The sequence below is a fragment of the Diospyros lotus genome, chromosome 10, assembly GCF_014633365.1.
Source record: "Diospyros lotus cultivar Yz01 chromosome 10, ASM1463336v1, whole genome shotgun sequence".
In the NCBI taxonomy this organism is placed as follows: Eukaryota; Viridiplantae; Streptophyta; class Magnoliopsida; order Ericales; family Ebenaceae; genus Diospyros; species Diospyros lotus.
The window spans coordinates 24214371-24229211 of NC_068347.1; the positions used below are offsets into that span (position 1 = coordinate 24214371).

A 14841-nucleotide genomic window follows, 5' to 3' on the forward strand; every position below is an offset into this window, starting at 1 on the left:
TTACTCTAGTCCACTCCATGTTACAATATCATACCACACTAAAAATTTATTATAACACAATGATATGACGTCAATTTACTAACACAATATCCCAAATTAAGTTTGCCAGGACAGCATGACATAACAAGAATGATAGCTGCTAATAATAAGCAAAGAACAATGGTCAAGCAGTGAAAAGGCTTGGCTTAATTTCTGGTGTCTATTCTCAGCTTTCTAGCTATGTACCATCTCAGACTACAGAAGCAAGGAGAAAAAAGGAAAAGCTAGCTACAAGCTAACGCACAAAGCCCTCAACATCCACTTAAGCCATTGGCCGGAAAGGCCAGGCCAAAGTTCCTAAACAGTTACTGTTTCACTTACATTGAAAATATGTATACTTTTGTTGAAAAAGGAAAAAAAGAAAATTGCTCTAGCACATATATGTTTGAACAGCTTAAGAGGCCTCAGCAGAGACTGGCACAAAAGAAAATTGGGGCGCCAGAAACAGCTCATCTTATAATTTGATGAAGATGCTCAACAAAAACATGAACCTCCTGTTGGAATAGCCATTAGGACCAAAAAAATAGTAACTTAAATGCCGGAATATTTTCCAGAAATTAAAAGAATAAAAAGAAGATAAGAGGCCTACCAGGGGCTGAAGTGGAGAGGGAAGTGATGAACATGGCTGGCTGGTAAGACCTCAGAATCTGAAGCTGGGATCGACGTCCATTGCCCAAGCAAACTTTGCTAGTAGGGACTTGTTGAAAATCTGTATAGCATATCTTAATTATAAGCATAAAACTTTTCTCAAAATAATTCCTTCAATGAAGATTCGAAGAAGAAAAACTCAAAAGTATGTTAGCAAAGCTCTTCACCTTCTCGATAGGAACTTCTTGTCGCTTGCACCAAGCAACTGTGATCCTAGGATCAAGGTAGTTGATCTTTGACGTACCCAATGCCACCGTTTTCAAATCTTCTTTTGTTTCCTTGTCACGCTCCATCTTCTCAATCTTTGTAGTGGTCTGAGCAATCTTCCTCTCCAACCTGTAAACTAGACTTATTTTTAGGGCCAGTGAGGCAGCATCTCGATAATGTTATCTTAAGCATGATAAAAGTCCCTGGGGCTTACGCTTCAGGGTTCATGTTCTTCTTTGTCTTTCCATCAGCACTCTTCAGTGGGGGCTTCCCTTTCTTCACACGAGCCAAATCTTTTTTTAACCCATCCAAAATGCCCTACAGACAATATAACAGAGTATGCTTAAGAAGCAACAAACACGATAATGCCACATGGCTTAATAATGAACATCAAGGAAGGTTCCCTAAACACGAAATCATTGCATTGTCAAATGCAGAATTTGATTGGATTGCATTCATGCAGGGGGAATAAATGAAAAACAACCACCCAGGCAGGGCAAGCACATACACTGCTCTGACTCTCTCTCTCTCTCACACACACACATGCGCATGTGCGTGCGCACACACAAACAAAGGCCATGACCAGGTAAAACGAATGAAAATCCAATTCCTATAAATGTGAACCAATCCTTCTGTTGAGCTTTTGTTCTAAGAGTCCAGATATTTTCTCTACCTTTAACTCTTCAATCTTTTCGTTCAACTTCAACATTTGTGCAGAATGAGATTTTGAGACGGTGCGTTGATGGTTACAGATGATAGCAACCTACAATTGACAAGAATTTAAATTTGTCAAGAACAGGACAGAAGCATACCACCACTATCTCATGAACATTTTCAAGTAGCAGACAGTCGTACCTCCTTATTGGCATGCTGATAAACAACTACTTTCTCAGCAAAATCTCCACCCCTAGTTTCCCTATTCAACTGTCATCACAAAGAATAAATTTCAGAAAAGAAAATATCATGGAAGAAAACTGGACAGAGACATTTCAGAAGAGGTAGTGACTGCATGTGGATTCTCTTGGAAGAAAAGACATTTTAATTAATAACTAAAATGAATATAAAACAGGTCATAATACAAAGACTTGTTTACACCTTTAGGATGAAACAGCTGTTTCTTGGTCAATGAAACATAAGCTCACTAAAAACATGAATGTTACAAGTCGTGGATTACTTTATGCTTCAGGCCAACTATAACAATCCATAGCCCCCATAACTTAGCCTCAATTTTGCCTCCAGGTGCTAGTACAAAAGTAGCAGGGATTAAGGTTCCATAAGTTAATGAGAGTTGCCTTGCCACTGCATCTGAATCCTTGAAATTAAGTTACCTACTTTGTTACCCCAAGATAAGGGAGATAGATTGCTTTTGCAACAGAATCGAGGAAACAGGGGTAAGTTCAATAGTTGGATTGACTGTCTGACAAAAAGGATATACTAGATCAACCAAATTTATACCCTTGCCACAGAGTACAATTTTTGAGTCCATGCAACAGCTTCAGATCATTCCGGAAAGATGTAAAAGAACTGCAGAAGAGGCAGACTGGATTCAATTTTCAATTGAATTATGATCCTCCTTTCTCTTTAAAGTAAAAGTTTTGCTAAAAACATTTATGGTTACAATAATGTCAAAATTACAAATTTAAACATTTATATATTCTTTCAATGCACCATCAGGTTACCATCTTCCAAATAAGCACCAGTACCAAATCCCTTAGCCACGTTCAACTTAATTAACACAGTATGCACATATCACAGGAAAGAATATTGACTTCAAGGTGTGAAAAATCCCAGCTCCATCTTAATTACCATCTCATCCAAGGTGATAGATGCATTGTACGTACGGAAGACTTTTGCTGTAAGACCGGGCATAAGTTCCTTCAAATGAGCATTGAGTTTACTGGTATCCAGTTTATCAAAGAGATCATCACCACCACTTTTTCCTGTTAAAAAATTAATGAAACATTCTTAGATGTTCTGATTATGAATGGAATAAAACATATTGATACAGTAGCCCATCCACTAACCAGTTCTGAACTGCTGAATTGCCTTGAACACGGGAAGTTCAACTTCAACCTGATTTAGGTATCTAATTGAATCTTTACCAAGGAAGTCAAACTGGAAAACCAGAAAAAAGAAATTTGCTCGTTACTAATTGCAATTAGCAAACAGCATTACATTATTACATGTTTCTAAAGCATCAAAACATTCCAGGAACTTAATTTAGTTCAACAGAGCATGACGCCCATTTTAAATCATTAAAGGTTAACGTTAAAACCCCTGCTATATGAGATATAAAACACATTATACCTTCAGAAAGTTTGGAGGTATTGGCTCTACATTTTCTACTTTCAATGTGCAGCAACCAACAGTATCAGCTTCATCATCATCCTGTAAAATGCCAAACAATGATTAGAAATAGTCTCTATTATATTTGTTGTCACATAAAAGGTGACGTGTATATAGATATATATACACACAAATATATAAAGAAAATAAAACAGTGGGATCACTGTACCATGATATGCATCAATATGTTCACTCAGGATACCTAAACCAGTTACCTGCTTAGGCATATCAAGAATGATGCTCCAAGAAGAAGAAGAAGAAGAAGAAAAAGAAAAAGGGCATTTGCTGAACAAGAGAGTAAAACAAAAACAGAAACAGGATGAACATTTAATGCAAACTATACCTTCTCATTGCCTGCCCTGAGAGCTAGTTTATCAATAAGGTAAGTAGCAACTGCTACTTGCTGCTTTGTGATATCCTTACTTGCAAAATTTTTCGTATAGGTTACTCTAATGCCTTGTATATAGTCCTACAATAAAAATAAAAACTGGGTTATAGCTAGGGATTGGAAAGTTTGGGAAGTTACTATTACACTGGCTGAAAGGGAACAAAACAAAAACAAAATCCAAGAAGACAGAGTTCATTGGATACACATGGATGAAACTTTATGTAACCTTTAACAGCCTTGATTTCTCATATTTCTCCTTGTCACTTTGCCCTTTCAAGGAACTGCTAGCTGCCAAAAACACGTATTTGAATTCCTTTGGATTGATTGGATCATTCCAAAAAGCTAGCCATGTAACTGTATTATCATGCCTGATTTCTTTCCAACTGCAAGCAATCAAACACCATAAGTTAATTTGTTATAAAATGAACATCTTAAATAGAGATACACTGCTGTCCTTTTTCCAATTAAATGATTGCAGAAACAACCACCTTTCACCAGGAATAGGGCATTCTGGAACTGGAGCATCCTTTCCAATATTTATGGTAATATCACCCGCCTGAATACGTTTTTTCAACTTTCCCATCTGAACCACAAAAACTAAATGTCACAATAAGTCCTCAATGAAATTTGTAACTCATCTCAGACTGTATCAATCCATCAATTGTCAGAAGGAAGATAGTACTAGAACCTTTGGGTGCTCTCCACGGCCTCGAAACAAACCAGGTGGTTCAACTCTAAAGTTTCCAACCTGCAGATTTAGAAAGAGTGAGATTCTATTTGTGTGCTCAGAGAATAAGGAATGTGTCAAAAGCAGTTATAGCATTAAATAATTTCATTAACCACAACCAGCAAAACTAATGTGGATGGAAACTCAGATATAACTTTGTTATATTAGGACGGCAGGTACAATAGGGAAATTGTATTCCACTGCAACCAATAAGTTACATATGTAAGCATAATTTTTAAGAGCTTCGGTAGGTCAAAAATTTTCCCTGAGTAAAGGCAAAATATTTTAAATAACGTGGGCTCTGCCCCCACAAGAAAATGAGATTCCTACAGTTGAATGTAAGAATGATATTCCTTCTCAAGGGAGTAGTCTCATTCTGTCTCAGGGAGGTAGGCTAGAATCACACTTCATGTCTTGCAAGGACCAAATGTGGATGAGTTGGGATCGTGGTAGGGAATGAACGGCCTATGCCCTAGTCCTCACCGTGATAATACAAATATCCTGGATAAATGCATTTCATGACTAATATACATGGAGAAAGGAATTATCTTTCTTTCATATCAATCAACTAGTCATGGCTAGTCTATATACACACACAAGGAGATTACAAATCACATCCCTAAAGGATTGTGGTGATCTCCTAAGAATCATCAATCAATGGAAGAAGGAAACAAATAAAATCGAAGAAGCTGTAAATCCTCCTAGATAGAATCCTACTGTACATAGCCTAAAATAGAGAAGATTTTGTGACTTAAATGCTGAGATATTTGATCTTTTACACTCCCCCTCAAGCTGAGGTGAAGATATTGTTCATCCCAAGCTTGGAACTTAGGTCGTCAAAGCTTTTTCGAGGCAATGCTTTAGTTAGGATGTCTGCAACTTGAGAATTTGTTGGGGTGTAAGCAAGTTCAATGACATTTCCTTCAATTTTCTCCTTGATGAAGTAACGATCAATTTCTACATGCTTAGTCCTGTAATGGTGTATAGGGTTCTTGGCAATATTGATGGCAGATTGGTTGTCACAGAAGAGTTTCATAGGGCCTTCGATCTTCATTTTGAGTTCTTCCAATAATCTTTTTATCCAAATCTCCTCACAAATCCTATGAGCCATGGCACGAAATTCTGCTTATGCACTACTCTTGGATACCACTGATTGTTTCTTGCTCCTCCAAGTAGCAAGGTTGCCTCACACATAGGTGCAGTACCCGGATGTAGACCTCCAATATGTGATTGAACCGCCCAACCTGCATCACTATAGATTTCTACCCCTCGGTTGGAACCTTTCTTGAAGAAGAGGCATTTTCCTGGAGTTAGCTTCAAGTATCTCAAGATTCTGTAAACTGCCTCCATATGTTCTTCCCTTGGATCAGTCATGAATTGGTTCACAACACTGATTGAAAAATCGATGTCTGGTCAGGTGTGAGACAGATATATAAGTCTTCCAACTAACCTTTGGTACTGGCCCTTATCAACTGGAGCACCCTTCTCTTTCCTTCCAAGTTTGGTGGTAGCTTCCATTGGAGTATCAGCTAGTTCACACCCAAGCATCCCGTATTCCTTAACAGATCCAAGACATATTTTCTTTGAGACACAGGGATTCCATTGCTAGATCTAGCCACCTTCATCCCCTAGTAAGTATCGGAGATTTTCTAAATCTTTGATCTCAAACTCGTTGGCAAGGATTTTCTTTAGGCCACCCATTTCTTCTATGAAATCACCTGTAACAATAATATCATCAACATGTACAATCAAGATGGACATTGTACCTTTTGAAGACCTCTTCACAAATAGTGTGTGTTCTACTTGACATTGGGAGTAGTCATAAAATTTTACCTCTTGTGAACCTTTCAAACCATGCTTTTGGTGACGGCTTAAGGCCATATAGAGATCTTTTTAACTTGCACACTTGATTCTTTGTAGCTTGTGTCTCAAAACTTGAGGGAATCTTCATATACGCTTTTCTTCTAAGTCACCATTCAAAAATGCATTCTTCACATCAAGTTGAATCAATGGCCAATCTAAGTTTGCTGCTAGAGATAGGAGAACCAGAATGGTCTTGAGTTTGGCCACAGGTGCAAAGGTTTCTTGGTAATCAACACCATAATATTGGGTGAAACATTTTTGCAACAAAGTGTGCTTTATACCTGTCAATACTCCTATCTTCCTTATACTTCATTGTGAAAATCCATTTACATCCAACCGACTTTTTACCTGAAGGCATATTAGTGACTTCCCAAGTTTGATTCTTCTCTAGGGCACGCATCTCATCCAAAATTGCAGCCTTCCATAAGGGATCTTTGAGAGCTTCTTAAATGTTGGTAGGGACTTGAATTGTATCCAAAATTGGCTAACTCAGGTCATTCTCAGGTGTTTCACCAGAATATTTTCAGAAACAGTGTTACCTTCCTTCTTTGAATCCAAGTTGGATTGTTGGTCAGGTTTTGTCAATGATCAATGTTCTCCCTGATCTTGAGCATTTACTCTCCTAGAGTACACACAAAGCTTTGTAGTTGTTGGTAAGCCAACTTCAATAAGGTTAGATGGAAGATGAGGCTCAGATTGGGAAGGAGCCTCTTGGATTTCGAGTAGCTAGACTGGAGTGGGAGGTACAATGACCATAGAGTTTGGAGACAAGGGTGTAAAAGGAGTATGATTACAGAAAATTTCAACATCCCAAGACTACATTCATTGGTAAACTCACTCTCCCCTTGAATGATAGGATTAGGATAGAAGGGTTGATTTTCAAAGAAAGTGACATCCATAGAATGGTAGTATTTTCGGGTCGAAGGAGAAAAGCACTTATACCCCTTTTGATTTGGTGAGTATCCCAGAAATATACACTTGATGGCTTAAGGATTGAATATTCCACGATTATGAGGATGAATGTGTACGAAGGCTAAACATCTGAACACTTTAAGAGGAATAGTGGACACAAATCGAGAATGTGCGTAGATAATCAGGAGAGCTTGGAAAGGAGTTTGGAACTGAAGTACTCAAGAAGGCATCCGATTAATTAGGTAGGTGGCTATGAGAATGGCATCCCCCCAAAAATGTGTTGGAACATTAATGGAAAACATGAGAGACCGGGTAACTTCAAGAAGGTGATGATTTTGTTGTTCGACAATACCATTTTGCTAAAGAGTGTCAACACAAGAACTTTGATAGATAATGCCTTGGCTTAAAAGATAGTCACCCAGGACAGAGTTGAAATATTCTTTGGCATTGTCTGTTCACAGAATTTGAAATTTTGAACGAAACTAAGTTTGGATCATGACATTGAAGTTTTTGAAGACTTGACCAACCTCGGATTTTTCTTTTAGGAGGAATACCCATGTTAATCGAGTGTGGTCATCAATAAATGACACAAACCATTGAGAGCCCAAAACATGTTTTATGCGAGAGGGACCCCATACATTACTATGAAACATGACAAATGAGTGAGAAGGTTTATATGGCTATGTTTGAAAGGAATTGTGAGTATGCTTTGACAATTGACACACCTCACATTGAAGCAAATTTGAATTTTTATTCTTGAATAATAAAGGGAACAACTTTTCAAGATATGCAAAATTCATGTGCCCTAAATGAAAATGGAAAAGCATGGCTTGATTATTAGAATTGAGAATAGAAAAATTAAAAGAGGAACTCCGAGATCCCGAATTACCAACTTGCAAATCTTGTCCTCATGAATAGTTATTGGTGGTGAGTAGGTATAACCCCAAACACTGCCTAGCACTGTCAATCGTTCTCCCCGAATTCAAATCCTAAAATTCACACATTTTTGAAAAATTTAGTGACACAATTATAATCCTAAGTAAATTTGCTGATGGATAATAAATTGCAGTCCAAACAGGACATGTGCTAATTTTAATTTCTTCCCAATATAACTGGTTTAGCTTCAAAAACTGTTGAAGTAGAGGAAATAAAAACAATTAAAGAAAAGATTGCATAGCCTAGAAAGCACAAAATGAAGACCTTTTTCCCATGACCATCATAAATAATATACAAAAAATACATAAAATCCTAGCAAGTATATAAGCAAGTGAAAGCCTGAAAACCATCTGGAAAATTTGTTGGATGGAAAAAGGAGAAAAGCTAAAGGACTTTACTTTATTAGTCTTTGTGGAAAATAGGGAGTAAAGTAAAATAGGTTGAAAAATAGGAGGAATTTTAACTTTTAATGTTTAAACTTTATTAAAGTAGGTGGTGACTAAAGCATCATGGCAAGCATGAAGTTGTGGGTCCGAACCTTCCCGGGCCCCTTGGAATGGACATTTACAGTTATTTCTCATTTACCAAAAAAAAAAAAACTTTATTAAAGTAGGCGAGATATAAGAAGGCATAATGATTTCCATTTCCAGCTCTGTTTTCAACTGGATATAGAAAATAGTAAAAGTGGAAAACGGAAGAGAAAAGCAAAATCAATTTTTCTCTCCCCTGCATCACTTTGCACAAAGTGGAAGAAATAGTTATCACCAAATGCCTCAAATCGTTTAATCAGCATATTGTTCTCAGCAACTAAATTGAATTACCTAGTTAACATATTAGATAGCCTAAGCAGTTCTCTAATCTTAGGTTTCTCATTCAATTACTTTATACTGAATAGATGGCTATGATATTGGCATGCTAGCCTGAGATGTCTCTTCCCTTACGGTGGATGGAAAAAGGAGGGGGGGGAGGCTGCAAACATGCTATGTACTAAAAGATACTGAATGAAATAATTTAGTTTTGTTTTCTTCTTTTTTAACAGGTACACAATAAAATTCATACACACAAAATGATGCATAAGTCCCATGATTCCAAAGCAAGATACATAAGTCCAAGCTAGTGGTAACCTTCTCCTTGACACCATCAACGATAGCCCACATGTACTTCTCCTCCTGCTTCAGTTTCTCTTCTTTCAAGGCCTTCTTCTCCTGCATGAATAGCAACGCTCAGACTTTATTATGAGAAAAGAGAAAAAAAATGAAGACAGATGAAAAGCTTTGTAGGTTGGATGAGACAATTATTGAAACATCCCCATAAAAATACCAATAGTAGTACTATGTTGGTTCTGATGATGAAGTCCTAGTCCACCCAAAAGCATTAGTAGATAAGATAGCGGCATTTCTTAGAGGTGTCATCCCATAATTTCCATTTATAGTGAACAAATGCAAGCTTGTAGCAAATTAATATTTTGAGAGTAAAATCAAACAGATCTTGGAAATAAGATTAAGACAACCAGGAACTTGAACTGATTAATGCTGATTCTTTGGCATAGAAGACTAGGGAAAGTTATTATTTATGACAAACAAGTATGCTTGAATTCAGATATAAATTCAAATTGAATGGAAACAAGAGAGGATGAGTTCCTCCTTGTGGGTATACACGTCACACCCTCAAGGTAGCATGTTGATGTTAAATCACCGTCTCCATAGCTATCTAAATCTACAAAATCAGCCCATCAAGGATCAAGCTCTCCATGTGATTCTGAGTTCATTAGGTCGCATGACATCCTTATGGCCTCCATCTCCAGGTATCCATACTAAATTTAGCAAACTAACACAATTGCCTACCTATGGGTAATTATTATAAGGCTGCTAGAAGCACCTCCTCAGCTTGGCTGATGGATCTCTCTACCTAAGCTCCTCGTAGAGATGAGATGACACATTCTTAGTCAATATAGAAATCTCTATCCAAGTAAATCAAATCAACCACTCATAACAAGGACATTCCGGGCACTCCCTGGATAAGCCAATAAGAACCAAGACAACCACTCTACTACCCCTCAAATACCGAAAAATGGTACTCTCCTTTAAGGATGTTCACAACACCTCCACAACTTGGCCTATGGAACTTTCCACCCGACGGCTCCACTCACCATATGTTCCTTGTCATGTACTCTTTTCTACCATATTGAGGTCAGGACTCCACTTACTTTGCCTCCCAAGCAACAAATGGGAAGATGATTATGATCTCCGATTATTAGACGGCTCCAATGAGAACCTAGGCTAACACAGTCCCTAAGTCCCATCTTCATAGGACTTTATAGACTAGGGATAGAGCTATTAATTCTGTAAGGCCTCCCCTCTCCTTGCTTAAGAGTACTTGCTCTTAACTACTCACAAGCAATAGAGTAAAGCAAAACACCCACGCCTCATGTTCAAGGACAATGGTACAGCTACTACCACCAACGCCGTGATTGATGATGTCACCCATGCCCCTTATTCCCATTTTGACTTGACATCCTTAGTCCCTACCATACAAAAAGGGTCTATCAATTGTGAGTGGAACAGTAGCACAAGAAATCCACAACCACGTACCCTTCATTCAGTCATTCAACAAACTCAGAACACTCTGTCACTCCATCATCTTTTCTTCCTTTAGTAACTTCTTAGCTCTCTTCCTTCAAGGAATCTAGTAGTCTCCACACTTGACAGCTGCTGCAATTTCCAGCAACCTCCAGGCTTGATGGTTGCCAAAATTTCTAGCATGTTCCCCAGCTACTGCACCGCGGACTTTTCACATTAGACTCCACTAGAAAATACCTTGATCACCTGTACCAGTCTGGCATCTATCACATCTTCCTAGGACTTTCATTAGTCCATACATCAAAGAAAGAACCCTCAACATTCCGCTTCAAACAATAGACAATCAGTGCTGGCCCCTGTTATCAAAAAATCATAGTCCAATTAACAAAATAAAGATTAAAGATACAGGAACTTATAGTTATGACTACTTGTTGTAGTTTGTCATAATGAATCTTCTTATTAGTACAGACAGATTCTCTTAAATCACAATGAGGGGTAATTGCAAAATTTGTTTGTACATGAAAGACTAGCCCTGTCTCTCTTTGTTGGTAATCCAAAGATCCTAATTCCCCCATAAAAAAACAGTTTCTTACCCTTTGCTTACTTCCTCAAAGCTTCTGAAAAGTTTTCATTTCAAAATGCCAAACTCGGTGATATCATGATCATTGAGGAAATAGAACTTCCCAATCCTACCACTTAAAGTGGGAAAATCCCTTAATCCAGAGGTGCTCTTGCAAGATCTAATTTAACCAGTAACGACAGGCTCAAAAAACCCAAGTCCTTGAAAAACCCCACATACCAAGTAATTGTCCGGTACACTGCAAAATGGTAGGGCAGCCAACTGTGACACATAATTGGGACCTGGACCAGGTAACGACTTTTGTTTACCGAATCAAAGAAGATCAAAATCAAGAAATTCAAATAATCCAAGGTCAGTAGGTAAAAGATTACATAGATGACAATGATGATGTAAATAATAATTTCAATAACAGATACACTTGTATAACTGAAAACTTGAAAGAATCAGACACTGCAGAAGTTAAACTGAGCTGGAAAATGAAATCATTTGGGGAAGAAATTCAATAATAAGTGCAGTTATAGTTTTTACTAAACTTGTCTACACCACATTGACTAGACAGAAACAGATAAATGGCAATTCTGAAAGTAAAAGAGGTCAAAGTAAGTGAATAGGTTCAGAATTTATGAGCAACTAATCAGGTTGAGCTCCAGCATCATTTTGCAGCACAAAACCAGAAGTTCTTTAGGCAATGAACTTACTTCTGAGCTCATTTGCTTCTTCTTCTCCTTCTCCTTCTGATGCCATTCATATATTGGGGTAAAATCACAACCTTCCAACCTCTGAATTGCATGGTTTTTCCCGAGTATTTTTCTCCAGTCATTCATGAAGTTCTCTTTGAATTTTGGTTTGTTCATATAATCAGTATCTAACATCACTGCAAACATTGTTCCAACCTATAACAACAACACCAAGCATTAAAAACATGGTTGCAACCTGCAAAATAGAATTTATATATAAAAAAGACAACATGAAGGCCACTGACAAAAGAACTTCAATGAATGCAATGACAGCAATACCTTTATGCAAAATGAAATAGCAATAAGAGAATAAATAAGACAAAACCTCCTTGGCAGACTTAAATTTCAAAGATAAACAGAATGAGAGAATAAGTGGGACGAACCTCCTCTTGTTCAGGAGTCAAATCAACTGGCTTCCCCTTATAGAGCATCTTGACCCCATGAGGCTTGTATGCAGGAGGGAAAATGACACCATTGTGGACCAAGGTAGTCCATTTTTGTCCTTCACCAGAGCTAGGGGGCACCTTTGACGACTTGGAGTACTTTGAATTCTTCACTACTTTTGTGGACTTCTTACTTGTCTTTTTGAAAGAAGATGAAACAACTTTTGCTACTTTTTGTTTTCCGGAAGACAATTTATTCCCCAATGTAGGTGACTTCTTCATTCTTTGGGAGATAGGAACATGATCATCATCTTCTTCATCTACCCCTGATTCTGCTTTCTTAGATACTTGCTTGCTAACACTTGGTGAGGTTCCATTAACCAGTTTTGTCCTTTTAATCAAGGACTGACTTGAAGATTTGAATTCATCTGCTGTTCTCTTATTCAACAAAGTAGAAGATTTTTTAAGTAGGTTGTCTTTCCCAGGAGAACCATTTTGTTGAAGTTTCAGTGCTACAGGCTTAATTTCATCAAAATCACAGGACTTTTTATTAGCTGGGCCTCCATTTGACTTCAACTGGAACTTTGATGACAAAGGAATTTCCTCATCTAAGTCCTCATGTTTGATTCTTGGTTTCTGATTTGAAGATGAACCCAGATTAGAATTTTTTGGTCCCTTGTTGGCATTGTTGGAATTTCCCTTTGATAATCCAGTAGAGAGTTTAGAGCTCAGTGGCTTATTATCTTCTGAATCCTCAGAGTCACAATGAGGTAAACCAGTATTGAACAGCAACTCCTCCTTAATAGCTGAGGCGGTATTCTGTTGAGAAGAATGTTTTGACTGATCAGGTGCTGAAGCTGGCATTTTTGAATTTTCCATTGTTCTCATATGTGATGCTGTGGGAGATGAAGTTGAAGTTTTTGGGCTTGCTAAAGGAGATTTAACTGCTGATGCCTTGGCAGATGAATTGGACACTTCAGGATGTGCATTGGGAGCCGATGATGCCATGGTAGATGGAACCAGTTTACCCTTCTGGCAAACGGAGTTCTGACCGTTAGGAGAAGGTGCTTCATCAATCCGCTTCCCCAACTGTCCATCATGCCTTTGAGATGATGACTTCTTCGTTGATGATGTCAGTGGATTTTGCTTTGATGCTGAGCTACTTCGCTTAAAAACTATAGGTGCATCATCATCATCAATCTCATCCATCATTTTAAATTTCATGCAAGCCTGAGCTATTGTCTAGTTGGCATGAATATCACATCAATCTCTGCAAAATTATAAATATTTAAGAAAAGAAGGGGAGGGAATGGGAAAAGGAGGCCAAAGAATGATCTTCTTGGGATTAATTTCAATTAGACAAAAAAGTTACATGAGTACTTCTGCAAAGCTTCCATTCTATGATGAATATATAAATCAGATTCAAGACCAGAAAAAAAAACCACCAAATATTACATGAAGTCAAGCACATGATGTAACTGAATCCCATCTGAGATTCCCAACATTAGTGGAAGAAAACTGTCATCTGATTTTAGAACTAGGAACAAACTCGCCAAAATGTACATCCATATTCACCGTACTTATCATGTATCCATCCAGCTATTATGTATCCACACAACATATGAACAACCTCATTACTCCCCAAACCTAAGCTAGTTTTCAGGTTCCAAACCCTACAATCCAATCGCATTTCGTTCTTCCAATAACAAAATAAACATATGTATGTATATAACTACATATATACAGAGAGAGAAATGCGTTACCTAAACCAAGGTCGGATCTGTGAGGGTAAATGCTACCGGAAGAGGAAGAAAATGCAGCGGAAAGATGGTCTAGAGAGAGAGAAGGGGGGGGGGGGGGGGGGGGGAATTGTCGATAGAACAAAAAGGAACGCAACGCACGAGAACTTGGAATAACAGAAATGCGGTCAAGTCTCTGGGGGGGGGGGGGGGGGGGAATTGTCGATAGAACAAAAAGGAACGCTACGCGCGAGAACTTGGAATAACAGAAATGCGGTCAAGTCTGTGTCTCTCTTTTTCATTCTTCTTCTTCTTTCTCCGTTGCCACTTGCCCCTGAGAAAGCGCCACCGCGACTGGACCGGAGGACAGGTCCCAATGGTAGTGGAGACTCCGAGCCGGCTATTTGAACCCGGAACCAAACGGCCCGAACCGATTTAGTATATTTTTTTAAAAACAAAAACTAATTTGATAATTTCACTTTTCAATTTTAATCCATTTGATTTAGAAAAAAAAGGCAATTTGGTTAATTTGACTCTTGATAAAATTACAAACGTATCCATTACAATAAGTAACGTTATTTTAATTTTTTATTAGGTAAAATTTACTAAATTCCTTTAAAATTTACAATTTGACCAATAACTCTCTTTGACATTATTTTCAATTAAAAAAATAAATTTAGATGCAGAAAAAGAAAATGACTGTAATGCCCAACTAATCTTCAATAATTAAACATAATGTTATTATTATAAATTAATT

General features: G+C 37.8%; 1 protein-coding gene across 13 annotated transcripts; it reads right to left on the reverse strand.

The window, feature by feature from the left end:
* Positions 1–121: 121 nt before the first annotated feature.
* LOC127812055 (DNA topoisomerase 1-like) lies at positions 122–14423 on the reverse strand. 13 transcript variants are annotated; one of them, XM_052352342.1, is made up of 17 exons: positions 14109–14416; positions 12346–13615; positions 11924–12118; positions 9191–9271; positions 4317–4376; positions 4117–4211; positions 3855–4011; positions 3584–3709; positions 3202–3282; positions 2919–3009; positions 2701–2834; positions 1750–1818; positions 1568–1657; positions 1109–1212; positions 855–1023; positions 629–748; positions 122–533 (listed from the first exon to the last, which is right to left on the reverse strand). In XM_052352342.1, exons 2-16 carry the CDS (start codon positions 13567–13569, stop codon positions 680–682), a joined length of 2745 nt encoding a protein of 914 aa, XP_052208302.1. In that variant the 5' UTR covers positions 13570–13615; positions 14109–14416; the 3' UTR covers positions 122–533; positions 629–679. The 13 variants fall into 13 exon arrangements, with proteins under 13 accessions (XP_052208302.1, XP_052208303.1, XP_052208309.1 ...); XM_052352343.1 differs by lacking the exon at positions 14109–14416 and adding an exon at positions 13718–13777; XM_052352344.1 differs by lacking the exon at positions 122–533 and having other exon boundaries at positions 855–1030; positions 14109–14421.
* Between the last annotated feature and the right edge of the window lie 418 nt (positions 14424–14841).